The sequence below is a fragment of the Ursus maritimus genome, unplaced genomic scaffold (genome assembly GCF_017311325.1).
Source record: "Ursus maritimus isolate PB19 unplaced genomic scaffold, ASM1731132v1 scaffold_1, whole genome shotgun sequence".
Classification (NCBI taxonomy): Eukaryota; Metazoa; Chordata; class Mammalia; order Carnivora; family Ursidae; genus Ursus; species Ursus maritimus.
The window spans coordinates 8,060,717-8,077,312 of record NW_024423343.1 but is presented as its reverse complement, the minus strand read 5'-3'; the positions used below and the strand labels follow the sequence as shown (position 1 = coordinate 8,077,312).

Here is a 16,596-nt window from a genome sequence, read left to right as displayed (position 1 = left end):
GTCTTCTTTATCAATTCATCAGTCCATGCACACTTGCTTCCATAATTTGGCTATTGTAGATAATGCCCAATAAACATAAGGGTGCATGTATCCCTTTGAATTAGTGTTTTTGTATTTTGGGGGTAAATACCCAGTCGTGTGACTACTGGATCATAGGGTAGTTCTAGCTTTAATTTTTGGAGGACCCTCCATACTGTTCCCCACCGTGGCTGCACCAGTTTGCATCCCCACCAACGGTGCAAGAGGCTTGCTTTTCCTCCATATCCTCACCAACACCTGTGTTTCTTGTGCGGCTGATTCCAGCCATTCTGACAGGTGTGAGGCGATAGCTCACTGCAGTCTGTATAGGGCTGCATTTTAAAAGACAGATTGCATTTTCTGAACTGGCTAAAAGTCACTTCCATTAACTTATACGTTTTTTAAACTTGCTTGTTACTGAGTGGTTGCCCAGGATTTGACTGTAAACGTGATGATTTATTCATTTGACAAATATTTATTGAGCACTTATCGTGTTTTAGAGTCTAGACACTGGACTTTCGGTGTAAACAAGACAAAATCCTGCCCCTGTGGAATTTACATTTTAGTGGGGAAGGCAGGCACTGAACAAAGAAGCACATAATATAAATGTCAGAGGAAAAACAAAGCAGGTAAGAGGGTAAGCACGGGGCAGTAAAGTGGGAAGGGGTCCCGGAGAAGATGGTCAGGGAAGGCCTGGCTGAGGAGTGGGCATTTGAGCAGAGATCTCAGTGAATGCGCCACGAGAACAGCTGAGGACAGGCTGGTCCAGACCGAGGGGGCAGTGAGTGCAAAGTCCTGGGGTGGGCGTGCTCACTTGGGCTCAACATGGAGAAGAGGGGGAGGAAGAGCAGGCACGTGGAGAGGCCCACGAGGAGTGTCTGCTGCTTGTCCGGGTGTGAGATGCAGATGGCTTGAGCAGGCTGGGAGCAGAAGATGGGCAAGGGCGGGTCAGACCCAGGACGTTCCTGGAAGGTAGGGCTGATAGCATTGCTTCTGCGTTAGATGACTTAACACCTCTGTACCTGGATGATTTCAGGTCTCTTCTTTAAAATTCTGTGTCTAGGGGCGCCTGGGTGGCTCAGTCGGTGAAGCGTCTGCCTTCGGCTCAGGTCCTGATCTCAGGGTCCTGGGATGGAGCCCTGAGTTGGGCTCCCTGCTCAGTGGGGAGCCTGCTTCTCCTCCCTCTGCAGCTCCCCCCTTCTCCTGCTCTCTCTCTGTCTCAAACAAATAAATAAAATCTTTTAAAAATAGAATAAAATAAAATTCTGTTTTTATGAAATATGTTTTGGCTTGAAATAATTATAACCTAGCAAAGACTTCCTGTTCCCCCTGCATTTGATGCACGTTGCCAGAGCAGCCTATGCACATTTACTGTTCTCACCATTTATTTTTAACTGTGCCGACAGTGAAGGCATCATGAGGGCATCCAGTCCCCTCCCTAACCCTCTGAATTAGATACTATCTCCGCTTTGCAGATAAAAACCTGAGGCTCAGAGAGCCAAAGATACGTGTTTAACCACACAGATCCCAAGATCTGTGCGGAGGCTGCAAGGATGCAGGAATTTAAGAAACAAACAAACAAAAAAAAAAAAAAAAAAAAAAAGGAAAGAAAAAGAGAGAAATCAAGAAATGGACTCTTTTTTTCTTAAGATTTATCTATTTATTATTTGAGAGAGAGAGAGAGCAATGGGGGTGAGGGGCAGAGGGAGACGGAGAGAGTATCTCAAGCAGGCTGGAACATGTGTACACCTTGTCCCCTTGTCCCCTCGTAACCATGGCGCTCCTGCTGGCCAGGCACAGAGCGAGGATCCTGACTCCGTATCATGTCCTGCGTCCTCAGAGCCGCCCCACAAGGCAGGACTAGGATTGGTCCCTTTTTCTGGAGGAGGGTGTGTGGTGTCACCATCTGAGACCCCGGCTGGGGCCAGGCAGGGGGCCCGGCCGCCCGACTCCTGGGCTGGGGCTCAGCTCTGCGCGCACCTTGGGAGATCCACTCCGTGAGAGGGCCAGCCAAGCACAGGGCTGGGTTCTGGGTGCCTGATTTATTCTAAGAGTTTTCTTTCTTGAGGTTTTTGAAATCCTTTTCCCTTTTGAAATAACCTTGGTTTTTAAATAACAAACTTACTGAGATCTAGTTCACATACCATCCACTTTACCCACCAAAGTGTACAAATTCATGGTTTTCCATCTATTTGGGTTGTGAACCATCAGCACAACCAGTTTGAGACTGTTTTCCTAACCCCAAAAAGAAATCGGATACCCGTTAAAGTCCCTCCCTATATCCCCTCCTGCTCCCACTGCAGCCCTCGACAACCGCTCAGAATGTACTTTCTGTCCCTATAGACGTGCCTGTTCTGGAACTTTTCACGTAGATAGAACGATATGATACGTGACCTTTTGTGTCTGGCTTCTTTTACTTACAGCTTTACGTTTTTAAGTTTCATTTATGTTGTAAGCATGTGTCGGTACTTCCTTTCCGGATGAACATTCCTCTCTACGGATAAGCCATTTTTACATACGCGTTCACCTGCTGATGGACATTGGGGTTGTTTCTACTTTTTGGTTGTTATGAATAATGCTGCTACGAGTGTGTGTGTGTACATGTACACACGTCTACATACATGCATACGTCTCTACGCACTACATACATACATAAACATACCAGCTCTTCACTGCATACAATGCAAGTTCAATCAGAAGTACAGAAAATAAAAGGAGCCCCTAGGATGTGTGAACCGAGCCCACAGACCAACTGACTGGAGCACAAGCCAGGAGAGGGAGTCGTGTAGCGCTTCCCAGGGCTCAGGGCACAAGGCGCAGCCTGGGTCCCCCCATCTCACCCTGAGCACCCACGCCTGGGGTCCGTGCCCCAGTTCGCACGTGCTCCACAGGGCACCTCGGTGCCCTGCCTTTCTGGCCCGCACTCTCAGCCCTGTCCGCCTCCGTCCGCTGGGAGCCCTTGATCGGTCCGGAACGGTGGCGCCCTCTGGTGTCCATCCAGGCGTGGGGCGCCTTCTCCGACCCGGCTCAACCGCACCCACAGGACACCTGGAACCTTGTTTTGTCCTGCTGACATCCCAAGGCCTCACGGGGCTCCCCCGCAGATTAAACAGAGGGGGTGAAGGCCTCCGAGAGAGGCCTTGGAGAGCCGGCCAGCCCGGGAGATGACAAGTCTGTCCAGCCCCGGATCTGCAGTTCTGCGGCCAGAGGAGCGAGGCGCGGCAGCTGCGCGTCCCTCTCGGGAACGCCGGCTCAGGCAGGGGAGGGCTTGGCAGACGCGCGGCAGGAAGCGCACCCTGTCCTGCCCGGTGTGGTGCGCAGCCCCCAAACCGCCCGCCCGCCCTCACGCACACCGCACACACACATATACACAATACACACCACGCACACACACTATACACCCCCCCAACATACATACACACACCATACCATACACCCCCCAACATACGTACACCTCCCCCCTACACACACGTACCATACCATACCCTGGGGCTGAAATCGAAACCCCAAACCTTCTGGAGCCCCCGCACCCCATGGAGACGGACAGGCAGTGGGCAGGGAAGCCAGCCCCGGGAAGGAGGTAGTGTGCAGTGGGACCCCATCTGGGGAAGAGGGTTAGGAACGAAGGTCGGAATATCTGATTGCAATGGGGCAACAAACTGAAAGCTGAAGGCATTTCGGAGAGAGGATGTTTGGGTGGTTTTAATGGTCCAGTTGAGGAGAGTGCCCTCAGATTATGTTAATGGGACCCAGAAAGCACGGAGGAGACCCGGGCAAAAGCAAATGGGCCAAATTCTTTGTGTCTCTTGTGAAGGAGCCTGCAGTTATTGCTCGTGATTTTGATTTTGATAATAATATAAATGTGGGTTTAATAATTTTCATGAAAAAATAAATGGAACCACTAACAGAATTAAAAACAGGATGTCTACTTTCCAAATCGTTGCAGAAGATAAAAGCAAGCAAAACAGTCTACAGAAAAAAAATTAAACGTAAAGGAACAAAAAAAAAAATTAAAGAACCTTAAAAACACAAAGTCAAAATTCAGACGAAGAAGTTGGCCCAAGAATAAGCAATAATGACGGCAAATGTGAACAATCTCTTTTCCTTATTAAATTCTAAAATGTCTCAAATTATATATATTTTAATCTAAAACTTGATAAACACACTTAAATAAAAAAAAAACAGCAAAGGGAAGAATCCAAGTTTGGGCAAAGGCAGCAAGCACAAATAAAAATAAAGTAGGACTGATAATGTTCATATCAGATAAAAAAGCATTTACCAGGAAGTACAGGGCACGCGATGCAGGAAGTTCTTAAGTGGCAGCTACACCTGGGTGCTGTTTCCGGGGTGGGTTTCCCCCATTTTCAGGCACGAGGGAGGGTCTTCAAAGTAAGGCATGGCTGCGTGACATGTTTTGGCTGGTTAAATGTGCGTGTAAGTCTCCTGTGTCACCTCCTCGTGGAAGCCCTTGAGGTGCGACCTCCCAGCACGCCGCTTCTGGACCCCCCTTCCAACGGAGCAAACCTGCTTAGATTGGGAGATGCAACGCTCAGCCTTTGTTTGGTAAGGAGCTGCCCTGGGGGGCTGCCCAGACCGGCTGTAGGCTTTGTACAAGCAAGAAATAAATCTTTATTTTAAGCCACTGAAATTTGGGGGTAGATGGTTACCACAGCATGACCTCACATATCCTAATACATATATTAATACTGAATATGTCCTAAGTAAGTAACAACTATATAACTATTAAAATATAAGGGTAAATAGAAAAAAACAAATTACAGTGCATTTTCCCAACATCATGATTAGTCTTCAGTGAATCAATAGAGGGCCGGAAGATTTGAGCATAGTAACATAAAACGCAAAACGGATTAAATGCTTACAGAATTTTGAACAGTGCGAATGTATTCATCTTATTTTTAAAGTATCCATGAACTTTTACAAAATCGATTACAACATAGGAATGAATAATTTAATAAAGCAGAAAGTGTATAAGCACTGAGTCTAACCTCAGTAAAACTAAAATTAATATAAATTAAGGAAAAATTAAATCCCACTTGGAATTCTCAGAAAAAAAAAAAAAACAAAGTGGGGGCATCTGGGTGGCTCAGGTGGTTGAGCATCTGCCTTCGGCTCAGGTCATGACCTCAGGGTCCTGGGATCGAGTCCTGCATCAGGCTCCCTGCTCAGTGAGGAGCTGCTTTTCTCTCTCCTTCTGCTGCTCCCCACCTGCTTGCGCTCTCTCACTCTCGCTCTCTCTCAAATAAATGAATAAATAAGTAAGTAAATAAAATCTTAGAAAAAAATCAAGTCAACAGACTATTGAGAAGATAAAAGTCAGAATGCCATATACAAAAATTTGGGTCTATGAACACAGCCATACTCAGAAATAAATGTTCAATTACAAATTTGGAAGAGGTACAGGGAATTGTTAAGGAAACCAATATAAATAACATTACTATAGTGGAATTAACTAAGAGCCTGTGTCCTGGTACCATGAAAAAGGGAAGAACATCGATGAAGTAGATAAACTTCTGCCCCTGGCAGAATGTACTTTGTTGGCAAACAGGCCCTGGCCCAGAGCTGCTCTTGGAGACGGCCACACGTCCAGGAAGGTATAGGTGAGGACCCACACTCACAGCGCTCTGAAGTGACTGACACACGATGTGATGCCAGAATCGGGAAGAGTCAGGATGGACGGACCTTACTAAGGGGCCAGAGATAGAAACACCTCCCAGCCTCAGCGTATGGCCCATGAGGCACCAGCAAGAGAGGGAGGAAGGAGGGGAGAGAGGTTCTGGTATTTCTCCCTGTTTTGGTGACATGCCCTGCACCATGGCCCAGCTCCCGTAGGACAACCCCTCTACCCAGCTCCAACTCAGGATGACTCCCTTCATCCCAGGGGAGTCACTGGCCACCCCCTGGCTCGTCGGTGGCACCTGCCTACACCTCTGTGAGTAGTCCCTTCCGTAAAGCCTCTTCATGTGAACCGTCTGAGTCAAATTCCTTTTCTGATGGGACCCTCCCCACTTACCTGGTCCCTAAGAGAGGGGGCTCCTCAGTCTGTCTCTTTCCAGGCTCTGAGCCTGTCCAGACATTGTCGCCTCTCCGATCACCCCCAGAGACCCCCTGCTCCTGTGCAGCCCATTTTGGAATGGGGTCATGGCTGTCATGGAGGACCTCCCACGTCTTGGGTGTGTGGAATGGCGGGGAGGTAGTCTCCTGGAAACCCGTGCCTGGCCGAGGACCTGGAGCTCGGCCTCCCTAGGGCTCCTATCACCTCCATGGTAGGTGCAGGGTTTGTACCTCTCTGGAGCCAGTGCCCCCGGGGGTCCTGGCTGTCGTGGTCACCCTGCATGGGACAGCACTGTGGGGTCCCCAGGCGGCTTTGCAGATGAGGTGCTTGTGGAGATGGGGGACCAAGGCCCAGACCAGAGGATTGGAAGCTCTTGGGTAATACCACCTGGAGAAATCTCTGAGGGTTTCAAAACTTGTCCCATGATTTATGGAATATTTGTCTATCCTTCCCGGCTTTTCAGCAGGAATTCCTGCCAGGATGACATGTCCTTGTGACTGCTGAGGAAGCAGCCATAGGACCTCAGGTTTGGATATCCACGGAGGCATCCTAAGCCAAAAGACTGATGGACTGGCTTCACCTGGTGGGGACTGAAGCTGACAACAGAGTCATGCGTGTTATTTGTGGACTAATTCATGGCGCGAGAGCTACTTGGTAGGATAGCATGCGTACTTGGGCTGGAGGGTTGCCGGCACCCCAGATCCTGTCCACAGGGAAAACCTTCAGCTGGGTGACTCCCTGAATCCCAGAATTCTCCCCCCTTGTGCCTTTGGGCTTAGGGGACATGTGCCTGCCTTGTCACCAGCAAAGCCCATAGTGTATCCATTGCCTTCTTGTTCCCCCTACTTCTGCCAGACCCGTCCGCATGGGGTCTGCAGACAGCACAGTGAACTGAGGCACTGGTGAGGCCTGAGTGCTGCAATCCCTCACCCTCATTGACATAGGCACCCGAGTTCTGAGCCACAGAGGTGGGGTGAAACCGAGGAAGATAGCCACGCCCTGGACTAGCCGCCCCCAGGGGCAGTGGTGGAAGTTGGGGGTGGGGTGGGTGGGAAGGGCCCTAACCGTCCCCAGCTGGAACCTGTCTTAAAAGCAGTTTTCTCACCTGGGCGAGGTCACTGGGTTGGTCTGAGAACCTGCAGCTGCAGGGAAGAAAGGCCACAGAGCTCAGATGCCAGCAGAAAGTCTGGGTGCGCCGGCCACCTCCCCCATGTGCTGGTTTTCCCTGGAAAACTCAGCTAGGCCCGCCGACCCGTGACCTCGGGGCCACGCTGTCCCAATTCCCCTGAGCAGGGTCATGCCCAGCTGATATAACCAGCCGGAAAGGCTCTTTTTGTTCCTGCTTTCAACCAAACAGGGGACAGGGGACAGACGCAAGGAGTCGCCATGCCAAGGATGTGGTGAGATTATCCCAAGAGTTATTTGGTTTTCTTGCAGGTTTCAGGCAAAGAGATTCTTAATATTCATAATGTCACATTCAGGCTCCCCGGAGCATAGGAATCATAACTGTTAGCAGCTTCAAGTAAAGAGACACACCACAAGCCCTGGCAAAACACAGCCCAGTGTGCAAACATGGAAGCTAATACCGCCTCGTTCTCCCTGAGGTCCTCGGCCTCGGTCCCTGCTGACCATGACATTCACTCTGAGACAACACGGCCCACTGTATGCGTTTGTGCGCTAAGATCACAAGGTAACCTGACCAATCCTGCAAGCCTCACAGAAACCTCAATCTCCCCAAACAGAAGGGAATTTTCTAGTTCTTTCCCTCCTCTAATAACAGAGAGAAGATGGAGGAGAATTAAAGGACCCTCAGTTGGCTAAATTCCATTTCAATTTAATTCGCAGCATCTGACTTCCCAGCTGTGAAAGGCTCTGAACTGGTCAGATTTGCCCGAGACAAAATGCACGTGGAGAGTCCTGTCCCGCCCGAAAGAGTCAGATGTAGTCATTCAGGGGGTTGGCGGGGGCAGGAGTCTTATAGCAAGAGACCTAGGATCTTTTTTTTTTTTTTAAGATTTTATTTATTTATTTGAGATAGAAGGAGAAGAGAGAGAGAGCATGAGTGTGTGGGGGGCAGAGGGAGAGGGAGAAGCAGACTCCCCGCTGAGAAAGGAGTCCGATGCAGGACTCAATCCCAGGACCCTGAGATCATGACCTGAGTTGAAGGCAGATGCTTAACCGACTGAGCCACCCAGGCGCCCCAAGATCCCCCAGGGGATTCGGATACAAACAAACCCAGAATCGGGAACCTGGTTCAACCTACAGCTGGAGAGAAGAAAGGCAAAAGCCTTGTCTTCACACTCCCCCTCTTCCTCAGACTAATATCTAAAAAATAAATGCGGTAAGTAAATAAAGACAGCTTTCAAGATGTTCGTGGAATGACTTTTTTTTTTAATTTTTCCACGAGTTAAGACAAAAACATTACAATGATTGACTTCTCTCATTTAGTTACATAAATAAAATTTTTATAAATATCTCTTTATAAACAATATAAATAGCTTTACAACATAAATACATTTATGCATGACATGAATTTACAAACAGCAATGTTTTACAGCTGGTTTTGTCAGTCTCTTAAAAACTGTCCCTTGTCATCACGTCCGTGTATGTGTGTGTGTTGCATGTATATAATATATATATAATATATAACTTTTTATTTTTCATTTTCAAAAAAACCAAACAATAAAATCATACCCCCCTTCCCAAATAATAATAAAACAGCTGGTGTTGTGTATTCCCAGTACCAGAAAAAAAAAAAAAAGAAATGTCAAAGCCACATTGCGTTGGAGATGCTTCCAGATGCTGTGAGGCAGATGACCAAGAGTGACCTCAGCAAAACGGAGAAGTTCCCGATCCTGAAACACAGAGGGGACATGGGACACTTAGCTGAGAAAGCCCAGCCTGCAGGACAGTCCCTTTTCCACAGCAGCGTGAAGCAGCGTCCCACCTGGGCCGAGCAGCCCTGACAAGGCCATCCTGGAGTGGGAAAGGGGCCCCTCTCTGGCCCTCACCTCACCTCCTGCTGTGTCCTTGGCACTTCCCGCCCCAGCACAGGTGGGACCGGAATGTCTGCCAGCCCTCCTCCCCCTCAGTCTCCCTGCAGGCCTGGCCCTTGGCACTGGGTGAGGCATAGGGAGGAAAGGAGAGTGGAAATGCCTTCTCCCTTTTTTGCCAGGACACAGACCCTCAGTGAGGCGCTTGCCTCGGCTTCCCGTGTCTGCGTGACAGCAGAGGGAAGGGGGAGACAAACAGGCGAGGAGTTGGGGGTTCTGGGCTCCAATCCCAGCTCTGACATTCACTTCCTGGATGGCCCTGGAGAGCTGTGAGTATCGCTTTCCTCACCCATAAAATGGGTAATAGCCACCTCCCAGGGCCTTTTAGATTCAGCACGGGGCCACATGTTGGGCATTGGCGGATTGTCTGGGTCACAGCTGCCCCTCATTAAATAGCACTTTCTTCTCCAGCTCGCTGCGCCTCAGGAAGGGTCCCCTTCAGACGCAGAGGAAGCAGGGTCTCACGCCAGCCCTGGGGCAAGGGATGGTCACACTGGGTTTGCTGGGTTGGGGGTTAAAAGAGTCCTTTGATGAGGGCTCCACCAGCTCTCTGCTAATGGGCGTGTGGGTGCTCTGGGGCCCGAGGAAGGAGTCCTCCTGAGACGGTGTGGTGCCCTCCCAGAGGACAGCACACGCAGAGGGACCCTGGGCCTTGATGAACTGTCCCTCAACTCCCGTCTCTGGCTGTCCCATGTGTTTAAACAGATGAGAGATATCTGTGATGTCCCTGGGGCTCATGGGCAAGGTGTTCATTCAGGCATCGGCCACACCCCGTCTCTGTCATTAGGATTTTATAATCAAGACTGTAACCATCGGCGACAGTCATTATGGTGGCTGCTTAGAGCCAAAGTCAACTCCCCAGTGAAGAAATGGCCAGGGCTGGGACAAGTTTTCATTCATGTGAAAAATCTAAGCTGTCTTCTCTTTGAAGCTGAGACAGTGAGCTACCCTGGGCATCTCTGCCAGGAGGCTGCCGGCGGCAGGAAGCAGACGCTGTCTTCTGGCGACAGCTGTGGCGTGAGGGGGACGCTGAGAAGGTGAAGGTCTTGGAGGTGGCTGTTCAGCTAAAGGACAGAACTTCGGGGAGGTCAACAAACGTCCCTAGTCAGAGGCGCTGAGACGTCCTAGCAATCTGGCCGCTTGCCCAGCACCTCCCCCCTGCCGGACCATCACCTGGTACCCCCAGATGGCCACACCCGAGAACAAGGAGCTTAGGGGGAACATGCATGCCAGACACTTTCCAGGCCCCCTTCCTCATCTTGTCTCCCGCTAACCCGTTGAATAACATTTGTTTAGATTGTAAAGTTTGAGGTCGGTGCTTAAATCACAACGTGAACTGAAAATGTGAGGCCTGTGGCTCCCCATCTCTTCATTGTTTAGACAGGACAGAAGAAAGCAAAGCCACGACAATGGAAGCTACTAAGGGCCAGGCCCTATGTGCCAGAATCTTCCTCGGCAGGGGCGAGTCAAGATGTCAGACAAACAAAGCCCCTGCAGAATGGGGGGGGGCACACAGTCAAGTCTGGCTGCACAGAGGTGAAAGTCTGCTCAAGCCCAGGGTGGGTGGGAGAGGAGTGCCCCTAAGCTGAGGAGGGGGGCATGTTTCTCTGGTCATTGACAAACATTTTTAAGAGCCTCTTTGGGGGAGCCATGGGTTCCGGATCACCTTAGGCTAGCACTTGGCCCTCGCGTTGCTCACGAGTTAATCTGGAGGAGCTCCAGAGGTTCCCAAGCAACTATGGCTCAGATGAAAAAGTGTTCTTCGCTGTCAAAAAGGCTTGGGGAATGTGCTGGGTAGCTTCGAAGAGGGGCGCTCTCGCTGCCCTCTGGGGGAAAACAGCGGGGACGCTGACAAGGCTTCTTGGGTAAGAGAGCCGCCTCCCCGTGGTCTCGGAGTGGGACAGACAGGCTGTGTGACCCAGAATGGCAGCAGCCAGGCTGCAGGGAAAGGCTGGAAACCAAAAAGAGTCAGATCCTAAAGCACTTGAATGTCAGTTTCAGAGACGGGCTCTGTTTCCCGGTGAGAACTGATGGGCAGCACCAATGACAGGAGCGGGGGGAGGGGGGAGGCACAGAGGATCTTTGCAACACTGCCAGGACGCAGCACCTGGCAGGGGCTGAAGGCAGCACAGGGGTTTCCAGCCCTGGTAGAGGGTGAGGAGACCACGCCAGAAACAGGGGTCCCGGGCATGACGGAGGCGGGGAGATGGTGAGGAGCTTAGTTTGGGACATGTTGAGGTCCAGGTTACAGCAAAATTAAGATTTATTTTAGTCTTTTTCCCCTGCCCTGAAATGGTGCCACAAACACTGAGGTTCCATCCTGATGTCACGCAGGCAGCAAGCAGCGTCAGGACCCTGGACAGACCAGTTTGCTCACAGCCATGGTTTAGGGGAAGGAATAAGAATCAGAAAGCTCTGGGGCAGAAGGGCATCCTGGTGATGCCGACAGAGGACTATTGTCTCTATTGTGAAGGGGCAGGTATTTCTCCAAGTATGTCCAGCTTAGTCCTGGGAAGCAGCCCCGACCTCTGGGCTACCTAACGCCTGGCCACCGTGATACCAGAGGCTGGTAGATAAACTTACCCTCCGCTTGTGTGTCTGCTCTTCCTTCTCTGCTCCCACAAACCCACCATCATCCCTTGATACCCTCAAATGGCGAACTGGGACCAGTTCTGCTCGTTTGCTTATGGTCCAGGAGTGGGCAGGACCGCACCAAGTTGTCTCTGCTTCTCTAAAGGAAGCTAGGTGGGTTCATCCGTGTTGAGCCATTTCTGACCTTGCCAAAGTTCCCTGACCGCTTTATCCTCACTTTTGTTGTCTGTAAAATGGGACAATAAATGGGGTTGGGGGCAAATGCCTCGCACACACACTCGTTCTCGTGCTGGGATCGCCTGGCTCTCCTCCAAATGTTGGCTGGGAGGCGGAACGATCCCAGCGCCCGGGGGATCAGAGAGGAACCGGCCTGCGGGCGGGGGGTTCAGGCGGGGTTCTTGCGGGCGCCGCGGGGGAGCTAGGTGTGCACGAGCTCCGGGCGGCCAGGGTTGGTGGTACTCACCGCCGCCAGGGGTCGCCGCACTAACATCCCAAGCCGCTCATGGAGCCGATCCGGTCCAGCTTGAGGCCGAAGCAGCCCTTGGACAAGCCCTTCTTGTTGCCTCCTTTGTATTTGCGCGCGTTGGGGTGCTCATGCAGAAGGCGGGCCCACGCGGCCCGAGACTTGGTGTCCACGCGCAGGTCGCGGAGCAGTCGCGACCGGTCACCCTTGAGGTTGGCGCCGCCGCCCCCGGGAGTTTTGTCGCCCTTCTTCTGACCGCCGCCCGCAGCCTGGGGCTCGGCCAGCTCCTCCCCCGGCGGAGTTCGCGGGACCTGTCCGAGGGAAAGGGCGGGCAGGTGAAAGGACGCCCGGCGGTAGCGCGAGGTACTTTGCGGGACCCCTGATGCTCCAGCCCGACGCGCCCGCCAGCGCGATTTGTCCCTTCGGAGCCCCGAGTGCTTCCCCACAGATGCCGGACAGCTCGGCCCCGCATCCACCTGCCACGCATCCGCCTTTGTCCGCTCCTTCGGGGATCTCCTTGCCCTCCCTTCCTTAGCCCCCTGCCGGGCTGGCCACACAGGGGCAGGGGCTGAGCATCTGTCGACGTTCTCCCGAGGCTGGGGACGTAGACCCCCCGAGTAGATTTCGAGGGCTCCCGGCCCGCACCCGTGCGCATCTCGGAGAAAAGGGCCGCCTTCCCGCCCTCTGCTCCCTCTTGTGCGCCGCATCCTCCTAGGCCCCCCAGCCCTCCCCTCGCCCCTCACAGTCCCGATGTCCATGCAACAGCACCCACCTTCGGCGGCGCCCCGGGCTTGGCTTCGGAGGGCCGCAGCGAGAGTAGCGTGAGCAGCAGGGCGCAGGCCAGCAGCTGGGAGAGGTGCATGGTGCCGGTGGGGTCGAGGGGCGCAGACCGGCGGCGGCGAGGGCGCACGGGGTCTGCGGGCAGACAGGCAGGCGAGCGCGGAGCAGGCTGGCCGGGCTGCGGTGTGGGCGCGAGTCCCAGTGCTGCGCGGCGCCGGCTGGGTGCGCTCTGAGCCCGCCGCTCCGCTCGCGCTTTTATAATCCAACCTGCCGCTGATGTCATCCTCCCGCCCACCCGGCCGCCCGGGCCAATGGCACGCGCGCCGAGGGCTCGGAGGGGGCCGCGGGGGCTCCCCCACTGCCCCCACCTACATCCCACCCCGGAGGGATCCCGCGACTCCGCCAGCTCTCTCCCGCTGCCCTCGCGGCTGCAAAGCGGCGCGCACAGGGAACTCCATTTGCAGCGAGCGCGTGCCAGGCATGCCAAGCGTTGGTGCTCCCGGTGCCCTGCACACACGCTTGGACCTCAACACACGCGCTCTCCCTAGAAGGGATCAGTTTCCCTCTTTGCAGGTGCAAAGACAGGCCCAGAGGAGCTAAGTCACTTGCCCAAAGCCGCACAGCCGGAAAGTTGGCCCACCCCGAAATCCACGCAGATCTGTCTTGTTGCCAAACTCTTCCCTGGGCACCAGACAGGCGCAGGCTTGGTACTGCGGCTCCACCTTTCACCTACTCGGGAGTTCAGATCGCACCAACGTCTTTTAGTTAGGGAGTCAGAGGATGGGGCGGAGGTCTGGGCGGGAGGCGCAGAGAGAGCGAGGTTTGCCCGGGGCCGCAGGGGGGAGCGCAAGTCCTACACCGGAGAGTGCAAGCTTTTCGCCTGCGGGTGTGTTTGAGAGTGAAACGCGAACGAGATGGGCTAAGAGGGCAGGCCCGACATACTGGTGCCGGTGCGGGTGTGCGGTAGCATCCTGTACCTGTCACCGTGGCTCCAAGTTCGCGCTCAGCCTGGGTCCGCCTCACGCAACCGCCCAAGGTCTGACCTGATGGGTGGCTTCCGTGTGCACTCACGAGTGCACGCCTGAGCCTGTCTGCACCCACGCGAGGAACGGCTGCGCGAGGATGTTCGCTGCGGTGTCCTATGCACCTGCACGGGCTGGGGAGGGAGCTTTACCCAGCCTCGAGCCCAGTGGCTCATGGCTTCCGTTAGCCGTGACAGGCGGTTGCCTTCGTTTTTTCCAGTCTTAGATCTGTGTTGAAGCTGTCAGGACGGAGTCACCTATACCTGCTGCTCACAGCTCCCTCTCCGGGGGCAGGGTGTCTTGGTGCCTTGGGCTCTGAGGAGCCCCTTCAGGAGGGATGGCGGAGGCAGAGAGCCTGGCCCCTCAAGAATTGAGTGAGGTACAGACATGTATGATCCCACTGCCACCCAGCAGGACTCTGCTGGAGAGCACAGAACAGGGGCATGGTGGTGGTGCCTGGGCATGCAGACCACAGCCAGATGCAGGTGCCTGGGTGAGTTTTTTCAGGGAGAGGAAGCTGTGCCCGGGACAGAGGGCAGTGGCCGTCAAGAAGGGCAGGGGGAATCAGGGGCCAATTCGAGAGCTCCCACAGCTGGGCCTGGGCCTAGACACAGGAGGCAATGGCACTGCTGTCCCTTCAGGCTCTCTCCTTCCCACCTGGCGCTGCAGACCCACAGAGCCCAAGGTCCTTTGTATAGGAAATAACCTGCACGGAGGTCTGAGTTTGGGGTAGCAGAATTTCTGAGACTGGAACAGGATTCAGACATTGACAGGGCATCCTTTGGGAGTTCTGGTGAGTTGATTCACCACTTCCATGCAGCCCCCCCGATTGCTGCTCTGTGGTAACACCCATAGAATGGCACCACTCTTTCATTTGAGGAGTAAGGAAGAGGAACAAGAAGGGGAAAGAGGGAGGAATTTCTGGGTGGGTGATGGAGGTCTTCTCTCCTCTTTGCCTACTGATCAAAGGAGAATGTTAGCAATCTGGAAATTCTTTGAGACTTGCTTTATTTACACCTGTTTAAGGAGCTGGGCAGATTGACAAGAGCCAGGCATGGGGCTTGTTTCCAGGGGACAACAGCTGCCTCCTCTGAAACCCCTTATTAAGGACAGGTTGGAAGCTTCTGGTGCACAGTGGTTACCTCCTTCTGTCTGAATATCTGTAGGCTGGTTCTTCCTGTCTTTTGTGTTCCTTGGATGTACTTGGTGACAGCTGGTTAACTATCTAACTCTCCCCTCTCTTTGAGCTTTGAGACTAAATTAAATAAACCAACCTCACCCAACCCCACCCCAGTGTGGGCAGAGTCTCAGACTCTACTTCCCCTCTTTGGTAGTGGAATTTTCTGGTGCGCCCCCACTGCTGACCACTGGGCTGTGGTCCTTTGCGGCAGACCAGATCCTGGAACAGTCACCTGTGGAGTGAGGCTTCCCTGGGGTAGGCCACGGAGCAGCTCCTACTTAGCTGGGGCCTGGAAGGTGGGGTGGATAGCAGTTCCAGGACTAGGCTGGAGGAAACTTCAGGAAAAGAGGTAGTCAGCACATCACTGCCTTGGGTTCCTCCCACAGCGAGATGCAGAGGAAGCTCTCTCCCTCTTGGGTCTAGAATGGGGTCTCAGCTTCCTCCTTCCTGCTTCTCCCTCGGGAGGTCTGCTTCGTCTGCTCTGGCCCCAGAGGCCAGGCCTGGGGAAGTTGGACCCCCTGAGCAGCTGAACAGGAGCTCTTGGCGGCACTTTATTTAATGTCAGTGTGAAAACTCCTCCTGGTGGCAAAGGAGAGAGAAGGCCTCGGGGGTCTGGCAGTTCTGTAGGGAATGGGTCACTTACTCCCTACTGATTCCCCAAGTATCCGTCCAGCACCCATTCCCACAGGGAAGGACCCCTGGAAACGGTCACTAGCTTTACAGGCTGAAAAGGACAATGGTGGGGAGGGAGGGCAGCTCCCCCAGCTTGGGCTAGCAGGGCGGGCTTCCTGGAGAGGAAAAGTCGGCGCTGAGCCGGGAAGGAACCTGGCTGGCAGTAGCAGAAAGCAGTGACTCCCTGTGGGCCAACCGCAGAGCGGGCCGGGCTTAGAGGATCTCGCACTATAAGAAAAACAACGAGCGAGCAGCCTCGCCAAAGGGCAAGTCCTTGAAATGGAGGGAAGCAGGAGGGCAGCCCCTCGATGTCACAGGGCCCTGCATGCTCAGACACCAGGAAAGTGGGGGCTTCAGATCCAGAGGAGGCAGGCTTGGGAGGGAGGCAAGTCAGCAGGGTGGGTTCTGGAAGCATTTGTGATAAGGAGGGGGAAGGCCTTGTTTGGCAAGGGCGAGAGCCTATTGTGCCCTGGAGGGTGGGGAGGAAAAGCAAGTGTGTGGGGGGAGGCAGGCCTGAAAGATGAGGCGGAGGGAGAGTGGTCATTTGGGGGGTGGGGAGGCAGAGAGGGAACAGGGATTGGGGAAAGTCAGAGCCTGGCAGAGGTATGCCAGATCCCAGGCATCTGAGAGTCACACGGCTGGGACCCTCTTGTCCCTCCTGGACCTCTGAAAAAGGTAGGGACATGGAGAGCAAAGACTCCACTCCTGTGGGTTCCCTTTTCCCTTTTTCTCCTCCATGAAGG

The 16,596-nt window shown here is 53.5% G+C and overlaps 1 protein-coding gene across 1 annotated transcript; it reads right to left on the bottom strand.

Annotated features, from left to right (window-relative positions):
* Nucleotides 1-8,468: 8,468 nt before the first annotated feature.
* NPPC (natriuretic peptide C) lies at nucleotides 8,469-13,183 on the bottom strand. Its single transcript, XM_008690556.2, has 3 exons — nucleotides 12,972-13,183; nucleotides 12,200-12,510; nucleotides 8,469-8,946 (listed from the first exon to the last, which is right to left on the bottom strand). The coding sequence occupies exons 1-2, from the start codon at nucleotides 13,059-13,061 to the stop codon at nucleotides 12,220-12,222; spliced, it is 381 nt and encodes a 126-aa protein (XP_008688778.2). The 5' UTR covers nucleotides 13,062-13,183; the 3' UTR covers nucleotides 8,469-8,946; nucleotides 12,200-12,219.
* Between the last annotated feature and the right edge of the window lie 3,413 nt (nucleotides 13,184-16,596).